General features: G+C 59.1%; 1 protein-coding gene across 2 annotated transcripts; it reads left to right on the top strand.

The window, feature by feature from the left end:
* Window positions 1-2,593: 2,593 nt before the first annotated feature.
* Window positions 2,594-10,967, top strand: CBX6 (chromobox 6). Of its 2 annotated transcripts, none has more exons than XM_040986261.1 (5): window positions 2,594-2,733; window positions 2,895-2,938; window positions 3,091-3,156; window positions 3,275-3,341; window positions 6,366-10,967. In XM_040986261.1, exons 1-5 carry the CDS (start codon window positions 2,665-2,667, stop codon window positions 7,251-7,253), a joined length of 1,134 nt encoding a protein of 377 aa, XP_040842195.1. In that variant the 5' UTR covers window positions 2,594-2,664; the 3' UTR covers window positions 7,254-10,967. The 2 variants fall into 2 exon arrangements, with proteins under 2 accessions (XP_040842195.1, XP_040842185.1); XM_040986251.1 differs by having other exon boundaries at window positions 6,312-10,967.
* The last annotated feature ends 5,866 nt before the right edge of the window (window positions 10,968-16,833 follow it).

Genomic DNA, 16,833 nt, shown 5'->3' with positions numbered 1-16,833 from the left:
ATTGCGCAGGGAGAGGAAGTGGACAGGAACCTGCGGCCTGGCCTTCCCCTCAGCACACACCCTGAGTCTTGTGGCAGGAGCCCCAGAAGGCCAAGGCCATGGCCACAGCCGGCAGCGGGTGGGAGGGGTTGGGAGAGGCGAGACTGTTCTCTTGCAGCCTGAGCTACTGCTGCAGGAGGAGGAGGCCCTGCCAGGACCTAGCGCTGAAACCCATGGTCTTGGGTAAGACCCTGGCAGAGAAGCCCGCAGTGGGATGGAGGCCGGAGTCCTGAGAGGGATCTCAGGAACCATGGTGACTTGAGCTCCAGGTCCCTGAACCATCAGCTTTGCCCCCCACACCATGGCATCAGGCTGAAGCTCGGAGCTACAAACCACCAGGGCACAGGGCATGTCTCTCACCCAGTGGAGAAGGTCTTTGGGGGTGGGGCTCCACAAACCTCAGAGAGAGTTTTGAGTGAATCAAGACAGCACATTTGAGAGAGAGAATGGGGGTGGGGGGGCAGAGAAAGGTAGAGTTACAGAGAGATCTTCCATCTGCTGATTGACTCCCCAAATGATTCCAGTAGCCAGAGCTCAGCTGGTCTGAAGCCAGAACCAGGAACTTCTTCCCCATTTCCAAAATTCAGGGTCCCCGGGCTTTGGGCCATACTCTCTTGCTTTCCCAGGTATACTAGCATGGAGATGGATGAGAAGTAGAGCAGCCGGGACTTGAACCAGTGTCATCTGGTATGCCAGTGCCACAGGCAGCAGCTTTGCTTGCTATGCCACAGCTCTGGCCCCAGGACAGTCACAGAGTCATCATCAGCTCCGACATTGTGAGCCGCCATGCTCAGTCAGGCTGAGGCTGAGAAACTGAAAGGCAGAAAGAGGGCAAGGGCTCCCACGATGCCACACTGCCAGCAGGCAGAACAGGTGCCATCCTGGGCACCACAGGCCTGCTTCATCTCTCTCCAACCCCCTCTGCTGAATACCAAGTCATCCAACAGCCCACCCTGCCACTCCATGCTGCGATGTTGGCCTAGCTTGCTGGGTCCCAGGATGCACACATCTGTGCTCACCCTGGCTGCCTTTCCAGCTGATCCCCTCCCGGATGCCCTTCCCAACCCCCCATCAGATGTCCCCGCCTCTGAGAAGTCCTCCAGGACTCTCCCGCAGGCAGCGGGGTTGCCCCAAGCTCATACAGCCAAGGCAGCCTGTAGTTGGCCTTTAGCCCCCCACCATGCAGTGCTGGGCATGTCCTATCTCCACCCACCAGAACCCTTCTTAGCAAGGGAAAGTGAGTTGGCTGCCACAATTAACTGAGCAATGCTGACGATTAACTGAGCAATGCTGACAGGGAGGCCCCCCATGTGACAGTGTAACCAGAGGCAGGACCGTGGAGCTACAGTGCAGGGGCAGTAGAAGCAGAGGGGGCAGTCCCCATACCATGGAGTGCCAGCAGCTTCCAGAAGCCGAGTCAGCCAAGGAAGATGCTCTCCCAAGGAGCCACCCCCCTGGGGACCTGCCTCACTCTGTGTGTGTGTCCACGTACAAGAGGCCCCTCAGCCCTCAGGCTTCTTGAGGGATTAATCAAAACTCCAAAACTCCCAAACGCTGCTTGAAAGCACTCAACAAGGGGACCAAGCAACACCACTGCCTGCTGTCTGCTCCAGCACGAGCAGTCACACACAGTCACATGCCCCACGATGATCATACACACGCACACGCAGCTCACCTGCCCACCCGTCCACAGGACAGCAGCACCATGGTGGAGGGGAGGGGCTGTGGTAAGTGGACAAGCCACGTCCACGTGGATCCACGGGGTCCATCCTTGGCACCTTCGGGAACCGGCGCCGGCAGGGAGCAGCAAACATCTCTCCAGTTAGAAGACCCCGACACCACCCCATCCCCACCCCAGACTCCGACAGCCCGACCCTGGAATTCATGAGGGAAAACTACGCCATCGCTCAGGGGGAAAAAGCCAGGTGGCCCCACCGAGGGAACGTGTCCCGGAACACGCGTGGGGCCGGCCAGGGCCCGGGTCGTGGTGAGATCGGCGACAGGGGCGTTGTTTGGCTTGTGCGTTTAACACGGTTTTTACATAGAGAAAAGCTATGGAGTAGTGCAAAAAAGCTTCTCCCCAAAGCAAGGCCGGGGTGGAGAGGGAGGCCAGGGTCTCCGGCAGTCATGGCGGCCGGCCCCGCCAGGGTCTGGAACCCCAACGTGAGAGGCCAGAGCCCGGCGGGAATGGAGCCCTCCCACCGCCACGCACCCTGTCCGCGATGGCGCTTTTTAACTCCTCTGAACTGGTTACAAAACCACACATAAATAATGGATTAGGAAACGGAGAAAAGGAGGGGGTGACGTTTTAAGGAAAAGCCCCGCAAGGCCTGGCAAGGCGGCCCCAAACGCATTCGTGCGGCGACGGGCGAGCCAGACGGCCCGGGGCGAGGGCCCTTTAAGAGGCAGCGCGCCCCCGCCGCGCCCCGTCCCTAGCAACCGCCCCGGGGAAGGGGAGGGACCTGGCAACGGCGCGGGCGGCGGGCGGGTCACGTGACGGCCGCAGCTGGGGCGCGGGCGCGCGCCCGCCCGCCGGGGGGCCGGGGAGCTGCGGCGCGTGCGCGAGCGGTGCCGCACCGGCCGCGGGAGCGGGAGTATTATGGGCTGTGGGTGCCGCTGAGCAAGATGGAGCTGTCTGCAGTGGGTGAGCGGGTCTTCGCGGCCGAATCCATCATCAAGCGGCGGATCCGCAAGGTGAGCCGCGACCCCCGGCTGCGGGGTGCTGCGGACCCCGGGCCGCGACGACACCCCGCCGGCCCCGCACCCTCGCGCATCCCGCGCGCGGTGCCCCGCGTCCTCCCTCTTGCCTCCCCCCACACCCCACCATCGCCCCGTTTTTGCTGTTTCTTTTTCAGGGACGCATCGAGTACCTGGTGAAATGGAAGGGGTGGGCGATCAAGTGAGTGCTGCGGGGCCGCGGCGAAGGGGGTGCGGTGCGGTGCGGTGCGGGGGAGGGGGCCGTCTCGGGGCGCGCGCGGTGGCTCCCCGCCCGGAGCCTCGCCGGCGCTCACTGCGCCCCCCGTGTCCCCTTCCACGACCCCCGGCCGGCAGGTACAGCACCTGGGAGCCCGAGGAGAACATCCTGGACTCGCGCCTCATCGCAGCCTTCGAGCAGAAGTGAGCTGGGGGGTGGGGGGGTTGGGGGGCGCGGGCATTGGGGCGCCCCGGGGTGCGCGCGGAGATTTGGGGTGAGGGGGAGGGTCGCTGTGTAACGCCTGGCGTTTCTCGGCCGCAGGGAGAGGGAGCGTGAGCTGTACGGGCCCAAAAAGAGGGGACCCAAGCCCAAAACTTTCCTGCTGAAGGTAAGCCCTGGCGCCGCCCCAGCGGGCCCCCTCTCGGGCCCCAGCGCTGCAGCGCGCGCGGGGCCTGGCGGGGCGGGACGGAGCCGGGGTGGGCGGCCGAGCGCGCCCGCTGCTCCGGGCCTGGGGGCGCGGGGAGCCCGGGGAGGGGCGCGGGGAGCCCGGGGACCTCGGGGAGGGGCGCAGGGTCCCGCCTCCCGGAGACTGGGGGGGCTACCTGCTCGCGCCCGCGCGGTGACAGGACCCGAGCCCACGTCCCCGCCTCTCCCGCCTCTGGCTGTCCGGGGCGGGGTGAGGGTGTGTGTCTGTGTTGGGGTGGGGGGACGGCGCGCTGGCCTCGGCCCTGGAGGGGCGAAGCTCCCGCGGAAGCCATCTTGCCAGACTCTGGGGCCTGCCTGAGGGAGGGGGCTGCCCCAGGGCTGATGGGCTGGGGTCCCCCCTGTGTTGCTCAGCCGTGCCCCGACTTGGCGGCTGGGGGCTGGAGAAGCACAGGGAGGACCCTTTCCGGAGCCCGCACCCCTCAGAACCCGCCATTTGTCCCCAAGGCCTTCCCAGGGGGGGCGTCCTACCGCCCCCCGGAGAAGAGCTGTGCGTGTGCGGCAGGGCGCGCTTTGGCCTCGCGGCGGGTACGAGAGGAAGGAGTGTCAGCTTACAGAGGTCCCTGGCACCCGGCCGCAGCCGAGGGGCACACATCTCGGGGTACCCCTGAAGCAGCCCGGACCCTGATGATGCTTCTGGGGGCGGAGCGGCTGGCGGGCTGACTGCTTGACAGGCGCTCGGCTCGACCTCTAGCGGCTACGGGCGGAATGGCCGCCAGCCTTGATTCCATCAAATGCCATTTTTCTGGCTCCTAGCTCCTGGGTGGGCTGTGAATCCCACACCACGCTGAGCGCCCCTTATGGATCGTGTTCTCTCATCATGTTCTCCCCCCTTCGTGTGGGGGAGTCCTAGCTCCATTCTTTAGATGCAAAGCCTGGACAGGACAGACGCCTCCCCCACCTACTCCTCCCATCCTGTCCATATTCTAGCCTTGTCCCTTAGCAAAAATGTCAGGTTAAAGGTGAGGGGTGGAAGGACAGTGGACATACAAACGGGAAGCTGTAGGTACTGCCAGGCCAGCAGAACTGGGGATGAAGAGGCAGACAGGAACATGGTGGGGACTATTTGTGAAGGGCTGTGACAATAGGGTGGCTTGAGCTCAGGGCTCTGTGACTGACTGGGAGGCACTGTGGCAGAGGTGGCCAGGGACACTGCTGTGGCACCCGCCTCCTGCCAGGAGCTGCTCTGAAGGGCAGTGGAGCCCAGCAGGTGGGTCCCTTCATCCCCAGGACATAGTGAGAACAGGCCAGCCAGATCCTGTTGCCTCCCAGGCAAGTTCCCATTATGGCAAACTGCGGGGCCAGGGGAACCAAAGACCACTCACCCGGACCCAGGGCTGTCATTTTCAAGTCACTAGGCAGGTCCAGGAATTTTCTACCTGGGAGCAAGGCCGTCAACCCCTTTTAAAAACAATGTTTGGAAATTATAAAGTGAACAGTATTTAAAACTAGGAAAATGGCCCAAGATCCTGGGCCCTCTTACCCGCCAGGGATGGGTACAGGTGAACTTGAGTTCTCTCCCTGCCTGCCCTCCCCTCCCCAGTCAGGCTGTCCCCACTGCTTTGTAGTTGACCCAGGCCCCAGGCACTCGGAGCCGAAGTTCCAGCCTCCATGCTGGCCACCTCGGGAAAGCCTAGGCTTTGTCAGGGGAGGCCGGGAGAGAGCTGGCAACATTGGCCTTGGATGCTGCCACCTTGTGACCACAGAGGTTCCTAGCAGAGCTGGCCCGAGGTGGCGTTTGTTAGCTCTGTGCTTGCTTCTTAGCCTGCCTGGGAAGGACAGGTTGTAAAGACTTCATCGCTTAGTCACACAGAGCCTAGTTTTGTCTGAGTAGCAGGAGACAGACCTCAAAACAGAGTCCACCCTGGTGGGCCTTGCAGCCTACTGGTGGGCTGTGTCCTGCCTCAGTCCCCCATGTCTGTAAAACACAGATACGCTGGCCTGCCCTCCATGAACTCCCCGACTGCCACCCCAACACGCACTCCCCACCTTGTGTCTCTGTAGCACTTGCTGGCTGGCACCTCCTGGTGTAAGGCCCTGGGCATCTCTTCCCTGGGCCTCAGGCTCCAGGCTCTACTGAGGCATTCTTCAGCATGGGACCTTCCTCTCTGGTCCCCACGCCTCTCTCCTGGAACTGAGGCCCTCTGCCTTCTAACTGCCTGTGGGTGTCCCACCAAGGAGCATGCTCGCCTTTGGGCAGTTTCTGTTACTTTGGAAACAGGATCATTGAGCTGGAAACTGGAGCAGGAGAAGGGGGTGAGCAGGCCATGTCCTGCATCAGAGCGAGCCACTGCAGAACCCTGGGCCTTAGAAAGCCCTACAACTCAGCCCAGAGTAGGGGGTGCGCCCACCAAACCCTCCTCACAAGCCTGCATTCTGAGCTGGATCCTGGACACGCAGAGGCATACCTGGGAGGGACTCTGGGGCCTGAAGGTCTGCCTAGGGGGATTGGGGGCTGCAGGAGAGCTCTCAGGCCTCGCTGTCACTGCAGAGTGGCCAGAGGGACAGGGGGTGCCAAGGACGGCTTGAGCCATAGCTTTTTAGATAGCCACTGACCACATGGTGTCCCAACCATTGACACTGGTCTGCATCAGCAGGGACAGCCCTGGCCATCTCTGTCCCCCTGTGTCGATGGCCAAGCGGCCAAGGTGGCAGGTGGTGGGGAAAAGACTGGGTCTCCACTTTGACCTCACCCAAGTTGCTTCATCTCCCCCCGACCTCTTTCCTGGTTTCCAACATCTCCTTGCGAGGGGTCACAGGTGCTGTGGACGGTCTTACCTGCTTGCTGAGACCACACCAGGGGTGGCTGGCCCAGGGGTCCGGAGGAGCTAGCGGGAAGCCCGGAGGTCCCACCCACCGCCCGCTCTGCCCGCAGGCCCGGGCCCAGGCCGAGGCCCTCCGCATCAGTGATGTGCATTTCTCTGTCAAGCCGAGCGCCAGCGCCTCGTCGCCCAAGCTGCACTCGAGCGCCGCCGTGCACCGCCTCAAGAAGGACATCCGCCGCTGCCATCGCATGTCCCGCCGCCCCCTGCCCCGGCCCGACCCGCAGGGAGGCAGCCCCGGCCTGCGCCCGCCCATCTCGCCCTTCTCCGAGACCGTGCGCATCATCAACCGCAAGGTGAAGCCGCGAGAGCCCAAACGCAGCCGAGTCATCCTGAACCTGAAGGTGATAGACAAGGGCCCGGGCGGCGGGGGCGCGGGCCAGGGCACTGGGGCGCTGGCGCGCCCCAAGGTACCATCCAGGAACCGAGTCATTGGCAAGAGCAAGAAGTTCAGCGAGAGCATCCTGCGCACGCAGCTCCGCCATGTCAAGTTCGGCGCCTTTGCTCTCTACAAGCCCCCACCTACCCCACTGGCGCCCCAGTCCACCGGCAAGGGCGATGGTACCGCCGCCACTGCCGCCTCCCCCAGCCCGGGGCTGCTCCTGGCCGCCCCCTATGATGCCCGTAGCTGCACACCTCAGTCCTCCTCCGACCCCGACGATGTGCCCCCCAAGCTGCTCCCCGAAACCCTCAGCTCCCCTGCGCCTGACTGGCGTGAGCCCGGGGTGCTCGACCTGTCCCTCCCTCCTGAGGCGGCGGCGGCCAGCAAACGCGTGCCCGCCGAGGTCACTGCTGCTGCCGGCCAGGCCCTTCCTGCGGCCCCTGAGCCCGAGGCTGGGGACTGGCGCCCGGAGATGTCGCCCTGCTCCAACGTCGTGGTCACCGACGTCACCAGCAACCTGCTGACGGTCACCATCAAGGAGTTCTGCAACCCGGAGGATTTCGAGAAGGTGGCTGCGGGGGTGGGAGCTGCTGCGGCAGGAGTGAGCAAGTGAGGGGGCTCCCCCAAGGAGGGGGGCTGTGGGAGCGCCCTCCTGCCTCAAGCCGCTCTTGCTCCCACCCTCCCGGCCCTGCCCTCAGCCCTGTTTTGCCTGTGCTTTGCTTGTTTCAAGTGGCTCAATGTTCACCTAGGGGCGGGACTGGGCGCGGGGAGCCCCACAATAGCCAGTGGGTGGGTGCCGCCTGAGGACTGAGGCAGAGCTTGGGGGGGGGGTGCCTGAAGTGCGCCCTCTTGGGACCACCCCTGCCCATGCGCAGCAGGCCTGCCTGGTGGTCTCGGGGAAGCCCCAGGTTTTAGGACTCACCTGCTGCTTCCACATCCTGCCTGTTTCTCCCCCGCCCCACCAGCTTGCTTTCTGCACCCCTGTACAGCATCTGCTTTATGGTGCTAAGCCGGCAGTCTTGGGGGGCCCATAGGCAATCCCACCCAGGGTGGGCGTGGTCCCTGCCTCCCTGCAGGTGCATGGCCAGAACAGGCAAAGCCCCCTGGAGGCAGGGGGAGGGAGGCAGGCCCCCTCCCTCTTCAGCAGCGAGGTCCTCTGAAGGGGAGGGGTCCAAGCTGCTGGCTCTGGGTGAGAACAGGGTGGAAGCCGTGGTGGCTCAGCATCTAAGGCCCCGCATGCTTGACCAAAGGTGCTACAAGAACTTGCTGGGATACGTCTGGCTGTGTGTGTGTGTCTGGTGTGTGCATGTGGGGTCCCCAAGTGTGCTGGTTCCTCAGAACAGGCCTAGGGGAGGCCTGGCCCTTCTGGCACCTCGGCCTGGCTTAGGTCTAGGCAGTTCACTGCGGAGGGGAGGGACATCCTGCCCAGATGTGCTGGGGGCATCGTGTATTGTGTTCCCAACACCACCCTTGCCCATGCCACCGCTGGTCAGCCTAACCAGTCAGGCCTTTTTTGTAGACAGTATGGTGGGGGCTGAGCTGAGAGGGGAGACCCCTCATTGTTAGCCTCCCTTGGCCCCTGAGCATTTGCGGGAGTCTGGGAAATGGTCCCCCAAGGGTCTCCAGCATCTTCTACCTGCTATTCTGCTTCTGACCACAGCTTTCCTCGTAACCCAACCTGCTCAGAGCAGCGGGGGTCGCGGCCACCCCAGGCAGCTTCTGTAACCCTCTGTGCTGCCAGGGGCCCCAGCCACAGGGCCGGTATCAGAAGATGGCCTGGTCTCTGCTGGGCATGGCTGGAGCCAGCTTCCCTCTACCAGCAGCCCTTGGCACCTCCGTGCAGTGGGTGACACAGGAGGAAGCAGCGGGGGGTCCCAGCCTCAGGGTGGGCATCAGGAGATGGCCTGGTCTCTGCTGGGCATGGCTGGAGCCAGCTTCCCTCTACCAGCAGCCCTTGGCACCTCCGTGCGGTGGGTGACACAGGAGGAAGCAGCAGGGGGGTCCGAGCAGGTGGCAGGCGCCTTTGGTCTGAGGAGGGTTGGGCAGTTTCCCCTGACCCTTCCTGTAGGGGCTGTAGCCTGCTGTGACCAGGCCCACCCACCCCAGGCAGTGGTCCCGGGGTCCCTGGCAGGCGAGAGGGGACTGCATTCCCAGGTCCCGTCCTGCCCCACCCCGCCTGTGTGTTGGTTTTGTGTCCGTCCAAGTGCCAATCGGCTTTTTCCCCAAAAAGGGCTGGTATTTCTGCTCCGTGCCCATAGGCAATCTCCCCTGACCCCCTCCGGGGGTGTGCCCGCCTGGGTACTAGTTCCAGGCATTGCCAGAGACCGTGGACATGTGTTTTCCGAGAGTCTGTGTCATTCGTGACTTCTTTTGTAAAGAGTTGTGTTTTCAGAGGTGATTTTATGACAGGAAAGTGAAAGAATTAGTTTTGCAAAAAAAAGAGGGGAAAAAAAAAGAAATAGAAAAAAAAATCCTGGTATTCCTAGTGGGGTGGGGGGTGGGATGGGGAGAAAGATATTTAAAGAAAAAAATAGTAACGCAGTGATTGCACAGGTGAGGGGCAGTGTGGGGGTGTCTGGGGGCCTGGGCTTACTTGGCGGGGGCCCTATGGGGACCGATGTGGTCCAGCCTCCCACTGCCTAGCCTTGCTCAAAGGGAGGGGAGGAGCGAGTGAGCGAGGCAGACACTGCAGGGGCAGGTTGCTCTGGCCTCCTCAACCCTGCCCTGTGGGGAGCGGCTCCCTCCCCACCACCCCCAAAGACATCCCACGCTGCCCTGGCCAGGAGGACACTTGAGCAGAACGCCCATCCTGATTCGGGGCTGGAGGGCGCCTCCCCCACCGCTGCCTGCACACTGCCCCAGGCTGCTCAAAGGGGTCCAACCGCACCCCTGCCTGCACAGTCGGCCTCCCAGGGCCCCTCCTCCACCCCTGCTGCTTTTACATTTGCCTACTTATCCAGCAGAAATTGCATTCTGGTTCGCTTTATTTTTTGTATGTGACGTGGCTGCCCCAAAACCCAATCTCCCGTGTTCAGTATGGGATGGGGCTCCCCGCAACACACACATGTCATAGGAAAGAGGTGAGGCCTGGGGTTTTGGGGGGTTCAAAATGGAAAGTTTGGGGTGCGTCCTGTCTCCTTCCCACACTCTGGCCCCTGGGGTGGCCTTCTGTGAAATGGGCATGTTGAGTAGTGACGTTGGAGCCACTGCCCAGTCTGTGCACCTGCTGGTGGGTGGCTTCCTCTGTATTCTCATCCCCAGCCTAAAAAGGAGGAAATGGGGTTGTGAGAAGCAAGGCTGCCTCACTAGGGTGGCGTGGGGGCCCTGGAGCCAGCACCAGGCTGTTGAACTGATACCACCCCTTCCCCTGCAACAGGGTGCCCCTGCTCCAAGCAGGACCTGGGCCATCCCTCTGACCTCTCCGGGATGCTAGAAGGACGGGCTCCATGTCCCACTTCTGTGTGTGGTTTTGTTGCACTTCGCCCATGCCGGGCAGCAAGTGGAGCCTTCTCTGGTGGGACCCAGCCCAAGGTGGCCCCCAGGGGAGCGGAGGGACAGTGGTGGCTCATGAGGTTTCAGGGGTCACTTTTTTTCAGACCAGAGGAAGGCGTTTTCAAGTTTTGAGTTTTGTTTGCATTTGTAGCTCCCCTTGGACGCAGAAAGCTCATGTCATGCGCACGGCAGACGTGAGGAGAAAGCTGGTTGGGGCAGATGGCAAGCCCACCCCTGGCCTTGCAGGGGTCAGCACCCCTAAGCGCCTACTGTATGCAGAGCATCAGCTAGGAGGAGGGGAAGGGGCAGTGGTCTGAGAGGCCATGTGGAAGAACTCCAAGTTCTGGCCCTGGCCTTGGCCGAGTGCAGGTGGAAACCTCATTTTGTTGGTTTTAATTTAAAAAACACAAAGGCCTAAAGAAATATGTATCTTATAAGTTTTTTTTTTCTAATTTTTGAAAAGCTCATTTAATGAACTGCACGGATGGATTCTTATATATAAAGTATACATAGATAGCTCTATATTGGGGGAGGGGCGCTGTCTTTCTCTCTCTTTTTCTCTTAAATGCAGTGCTGTCTGTGGGTCAGCCGCCCAGCTCCCGGCTGGGCCACCTTGCTTCCGGGAACCACAGGGCTGGCAAGGAACAGAACGGGGGCACAGCCCCTCTGCCCTGCCCCTGTGCCAGGCTCCCGTGGGTTGAGGGCCAGGGGAGGGTCGGTCATGCGGATCTGTCTCGTATGTTTTGTTCTACTCTTCAGTATTGTATCCATGCCAGGAAAGGGGGCGAATTTCTTTTACCCATCCCCCAAATAAATTGTCACATTCCGAAGCAAAGGCTGGTGCCTGGCAAATGGATGTGCCTTATTTCCACGACCACTGACCAGCGATCACAGGGAGAGAAGCCTGCCCTGCCCTGCTGGGGTGTTGGGGTGCTGGGCAACTGGGAGAGCAAGAGTGGGAATGGTGGCTCCTGTTGAGAGCGAGGAGCCAGCAAGGCCAGAGCCCTCCTCCCCACACCACCAGAGTGGGTGACTGCCCTCTCAGGCTTCCCACGGTGACATACACACACTCAATCCCTGTTAAAGTCTGGGTCCTGGGGGTGGGGGAAAAGACAAAGCAGCAGCCCCCATGCCACCCCGTAGGCCTGCCACTTGCTTTCCTGGCACCCTGACCCTCCCTGCCTTTGCCAGTCTCTTCACCCCTACATTGTAAGGCCCCCTTCCCCTCACCTCACCATCTGCCACCCGGCTTGCCTGTTCCCTAACGCTCCCACCCCAGGAGCCACTGCCATGTCTGAGCCCTGCTCTTGCCTCCCGCTTGGCTCCTCGTGTCCAGTAGGTTCCTGAGCCATCTCTATCACCAAGCTCCATCTGAGTGGCTCCCAAATGGGACTCCAGCACATCCCACCTGCTGTCCTTGCACCACCAGTGACAGAGGCCAGCAGCTCAGATGGGAGCTTCTCCCTGCCGAGATGAGGTGACAGGAGCTGCTGGAGCAGGACAGGCAGGAGAGAGGAGCTCCAGTGCAACATCGACTTCAGGGTGCAGCCCAGGCATCTGCAGCCAGCGCTTTCTGGCTCTGTGTCCCAGCCACCAGCCACCACCTCCTTTCTCCAGCACCTGCCTCTGTGCCCTCCCAGAAAGTCCACATTCAGCACGCAAAGTTTTGAACACCAAGATATGTCAGTGTACCTGCTCAGTGCCCAGTGGTGGGGTGCCCTCACTGGTGCCTGGCAAACCCAAGGGCTCAGAGTAGGTAAGGACACCCTTTGGAGGCAGGTGTGTCCCAGAATCAGTCATTTCTGTCCTGGGTCATGGGTCACACTGTCACCAAGCAGCTCTGTCTGCTCACGACCCAGGCAGCATCCTGGGAACAGTGGGACGCCCTGTGCTGAGGGCAGGAAGCACAGACCTGTCCCCACGCGTGGACTTCGCCCACAGCCACACTGAGATGGGGCAGGGTCACATAAGGGCCCTCTGCTGGGTGGAGTCTCCCCTTGCCCCTCTCCTGGGCTCTTCCCAGGATTTGGAGTCTGTGAGGGGAGTGGGACAGGGCTGGGATAGGGGAGGCCGACCCTGCAAAAGTTACTTGGCTATTTGGTAAAAGCTGAAGGTTTCACGACTTTTTTGTCCCTGCCAGGTGCCTGGCAAACCCAAGGGCTCAGAGCAGGTAAGGACACCCTTTGGAGGCAGGTGTGGGTCAGAGCGAGGTGGGGTCAGAGGAGCTGCACCAATGCTGAGCCAGGGGGCTCCTGTGGCACCCACTTGGGATGCTCACAGAGTGCTGGCTGCCCCGCTGCCCACGCAGCTCCCTGCCAGCGCACCTGGGAAGACACTGGAAAGTGGCCCATGTGCCTGGGAGACCCAGAAGTAGTTCCTGACTCCTGACCTGGCCCAGCCTTGGCCCTGGCTAATGCAGTCATTTGGGGAAGTAAACCAATGGATGGAGGTTTGTTCTGTCTCTCCCTCCTCATCACTGCCTTTCATAGACATAAATGAAGCTTTCATTTCACTGAGCCCTCTCTGGAGCAGATGCGAGCTGTGTGCCAGCTTCCCACCCTGTCTGCGCTGGCTACTGGCTACTGGCTTCTGATGGAGAGCTAGCACTTGACAAGGCCTCATGACTGGTCGCACAGGAAGAGGCCAAGCAGAGCCAGGCCCTGCCAGGGAAACTGTGGACAAAGACTGCTTCCGCGTGCCACCTGTCATGCCCTTCAGAGGGGTGACAAGGCACGGACAGCACTAAGATGCCAGGAAGCTGCCATGATCAGGAGTCACCTTTGAGAATGTGAAAGAAGCTTCCTGAAAACATCAGGGAGGGCCCAGCGCAGTGACCTAGCAGCTGAAGTCCCCGCCTTGAACATGCTGGGATTCCATATGGATGCCGGTTCTAATCTCAGCAGCACTGTTTCCCATCCAGCTCCCTGCTTGTGGCCTGGGAAAGCAGTGGAGGACGGCCCATAGCCTTGGGGTCCTGCACCTGTGTGGGAGACCTAGAGGAAATTCCTGGCTCCTGGCTTCAGATCAGTGCAGCACCGTCTGCTGTGGTCACTTGGGAAGTGAATCATCAGACGAAAGATCTTCCTCTCTGTCTCTCCTCCTCTCTGTATATCTGACTTTGCAATAAAAATAAATAAATCTTAAAAAAAAAAAAAAAAAACAGCAGGGTGCAGGGGTGGGCATTGTTGGCAGGCGGGGTAGCTGGTGGAGGGAGGCAGCCTAGGCAGAGAAGGGAGCAGGTGGGTTCAGTCTGGGACACCCTGCAGCAGGTGAGCCGCCCCTGGTGGAGCGAGTTTTCTTCCACTCTGGTGCTTCTGGTCACCACTGCTGAGGAGGCCTCATGCTGCCCAAGTCAGCTCGCAGTGGGCTGCTCCCAGCACCCTCAGAGCCCCCTGGGAAGCTGCGTGGGGCCCCATCCAGGCCCTTGCCCACTCCCACCCCCGCCTTTCCTGTCCCATGCTGTTTTCTTGAGGAATAGCCTGTTAAGGTGAAGCAGTTGGCTGGGTGAAAAAAAACCAACAGGAAAAAAATCGTTGTTTTGCAAAGGGAGACGTCAGAGAGTTGTCCAGATCATTTCTGACTCTACTCGGAAAAGGAAACAGAATTCTCCCTGTAGACCTGCCTGCCCAATCTGACATCGGGCTTATGGTATGCACGTGGTCCTAGAACTCTCTAGAAATTAGTAATAATTATTGTCTGGAGCCAATGACACCTCAGGACATGTGCCAAGAGCAAAGCAGCCCTCCCTGGAGGGTCATGCCTGTCAGGCCACACAGAGTTCTCCCAGAGACCCTGGGGCCCCGTGAACTCACACTCCAGAATGACAACACCCCTCGAAGCCGGTCACCACGAGGAGTGACAGAGCATTGGGTATAGATGCTTACACCCAGCACCCCTGTGAAGGCAAAAGCAGAGAATTCCACAAGTCCTCATTCATACCCTTACACAAAGCAATCCCCAACAGATGTTTGGACATTGTGGTCCCAGAGCATGTATAGTTAGCTAGAAGGCAGTCAAGCAACCGAGACAGTCTGATACCAGCCCAAAGCCACACAGACCACACGGATGGAGGAGGGAGCCTGCCTTTGTGACCAAATGATTTGAGAGAGAAAGGGAGAGGCGTAGGAGAGCTTCCCCACTCCCCAAAAGGCTGCAATGGTCAGAGCTGGGCCTGTCCAAGCCCAGGAGCCTGCAGCTTCTTCTAGAACTTCCACATGGGTGCAGAAGCCCAAGGATTTGAGCTACCCTCTGCTGTTTTTGCAGGTCATAAGCAAAGCAGAGAACTGCATCAGAAGTAGAGCAGTTGGGACTCGAACCACTGCCCATATGGGATGCCAGTGCCACATGCAGTGGCTTTATCTGTTATGCCACAGCACAAGCCCCCACCAAATGGTCTTCGGTGAAAGTGCTGAAATCACTCAATGCAGGGAAAATAATTTTTTCTGCAAATGATGCTGAGAAAACTGGGTAGCCGTGTGGAAAAGTATGATGTGCAAAAGTCGCTTGAATCAGATCAAAGAGCTAAATGTCAGATGTGAAACTTTTAGGCTAACAGAGGGCAAACCTCCATGACGTGGGATTTGGTGTTAATTTCTCAGAGATGACACAGAATGCACAAACAACAACAGAGAAAATTATACCCATCGGGCTACATGGAAAAATGTTCAAGTTTGTGCATCAAACACACTATCAACAGAATAAAAAGACTACTTGCAAATCATTGATTTTTTTTAAAGATATTTTAAATTGCAAAATCAGATATATATATATAGAGAGAGAGAAGGAGAGACAGAGAGGAAGATCTTCCGTCCAATGATTCACTCCCCAAGTGACTGCAATGGCCGGAGCTGAGCTTATCCAAATCCAGGAGCCAGGAGCTTCTTCCGGATCTCCCACATGGATGCAGGGTCCCAAGGCTTTGGGCCATCCTCCACTGCTTTCCCAGACCACAAGCAGGGAGCTGGATGGAAAGTGGGGCTGCCGGGATTAGAACTGGCACCCATATGGGATCACAGTGCATCCAAGGTGAGGACTTTAGCCACTAGGCCACCATACCAGGCCCTCAGGAAATCATTGATCTCATAAGAGATTTGTGTAGATCCATAATATACAGCACACTCAACAACACAGAAACAACACGTGGAATAAGTGGGTAAAGGACTTGGGCATTTTCCTCATGTGATGTCCGATCGGCCATAATGAACACACACAAGAGTGCCCCTTAGGGAGATGTAACAAAAACTTGCAATGAAAGAGCACCTGACACCATTGGATGAGCTGATATGAAAACACTGACACAGAGCACATGTGGAGGAATTCGGGCATGTAGAGCCTGAGATGGCGCGACTGCTGTGGCACACAGGAGTTGTCACGTTGCTAAAATAGCAGTATGGGGGGGGGATCTGTTCTTCCACTCCCTTCGTGGAAGGATGTTAGGGGTCACCAGGAGAGGTTTGTACGAAGAGACTGCTCACAACACTGTTGCAATGAGAGTCCACTGAGGCATGAAGAGCCAGGCAAGCAGGTGCATCTGTGATCAAGAATGTCACAACCTGTGCCAGCACAGAGGATCTCAGCCTGAGGGAAGTAACCCAGCCATGAGAAGACAAATACTTTTGGAAGCTGGGTACTTAACAGCAGCCAAATCAGCTGTAGTAGAAGGTGGGTGTCAGGCTGGAAGGGGGAAAGAAATGGATAGAGCTCAAACGGTGCTGATTGTTCTCTGAAGAGAAAGTTCTAGAGGGGCGTGGCAGTGATGGCTGGGCAACATTGTCAAAGTATTTGATTCCATGGAACTCTGGGCTTCCAGGCAGCTCTGACGGTAAAGTTTCTGTCATGCATTTTACTCCAGCAAACAAAGCAGGAGGTCCAGAAGTTTTGATGTAGCAGTTAAGACACCGACTTGAACCTCAGGTGCCTAGCAAAGTGCCAAGTCCCACTAGTTTTGGCTTCCCACTAGTGTAGACCCCAGGAGGCAACAAAGGATGGCTGAAGTGCTTGAGTCCCTGCCCTGACCCCGCCCCGTGGGAGACATGGACTGAGGTCTTGGTCCCTGGCTTCAGCCTTGGCCAGACCCAGCTATGTGGTATTTGGAGAGTGAGCCAGTGTATGGGAGCTCATCCACCTGTCTGTGCGTCTACCTCTCAACTCATTAAAATGAAAGGCCACAAGTCCTGCTGCATTGTAGACAGTCACTCTGGCCTCCTGCATCGTGCTGTCTCTCCCCTCGCTTCTGAAGTCCCTTTAGCAGAGGGAGGCGTGAGGAAGGATTGCAGGCGCCCAGTGGAGGGTAAGCCCAGCAGGTTCCCCATGTGTCTGAAACGCGGCTGGCTGGGAACAGGCCCCCCTCGGCCCTTGTCCTTGGGACAAGGTCTTCATTAAAGCCACTTGGCATTGAAGCCTTTTCTGTCTTTTGGAAAGAGCTGACGGATTCAGGGCATGACAAAGATACACGCTTCCATCTGAATGGCAACCGCCTTTGTGAGTAAGAGGGCCCGCGAGCTGGGTGCTGGGTGGGCAGCAGGGGTGCTGGATTTGCCTTGTGAACCGGACCCTTTTGGGGTACATTTAGAGCCCCCAGGCTTTGCTTTTACCACCCTGTTACCCCAGCATGTAAGAAAGAAGCATGACTATTTTCCTTTCTTTTTTTTTTTTTAAGGGGAAATGTGGGGTCTGGCCTGTGGGTATTCATTAGCGTGATT

The sequence above is a fragment of the Ochotona curzoniae genome, unplaced genomic scaffold (assembly GCF_017591425.1).
Source record: "Ochotona curzoniae isolate NIBS_2020 unplaced genomic scaffold, NIBS_Ocur_1.0 contig_1014, whole genome shotgun sequence".
Taxonomy (NCBI): Eukaryota; Metazoa; Chordata; class Mammalia; order Lagomorpha; family Ochotonidae; genus Ochotona; species Ochotona curzoniae.
Note: the sequence above shows the minus strand (reverse complement) of the source record. Positions and strands in the feature narration are given on the sequence as shown.

Bases quoted from the DNA above. Each gene is read 5' to 3' on its own strand.
- CBX6 (XM_040986251.1), top strand. From the start codon at position 2,665: ATGGAGCTGTCTGCAGTGGGTGAGCGGGTCTTCGCGGCCGAATCCATC. The intron at 3,157-3,274 runs GTGAGCTGGGGG...TCTCGGCCGCAG, and splicing joins ATCGCAGCCTTCGAGCAGAA to GGAGAGGGAGCGTGAGCTGT. The intron at 3,342-6,311 runs GTAAGCCCTGGC...CTCTGCCCGCAG, and splicing joins CCAAAACTTTCCTGCTGAAG to GCCCGGGCCCAGGCCGAGGC.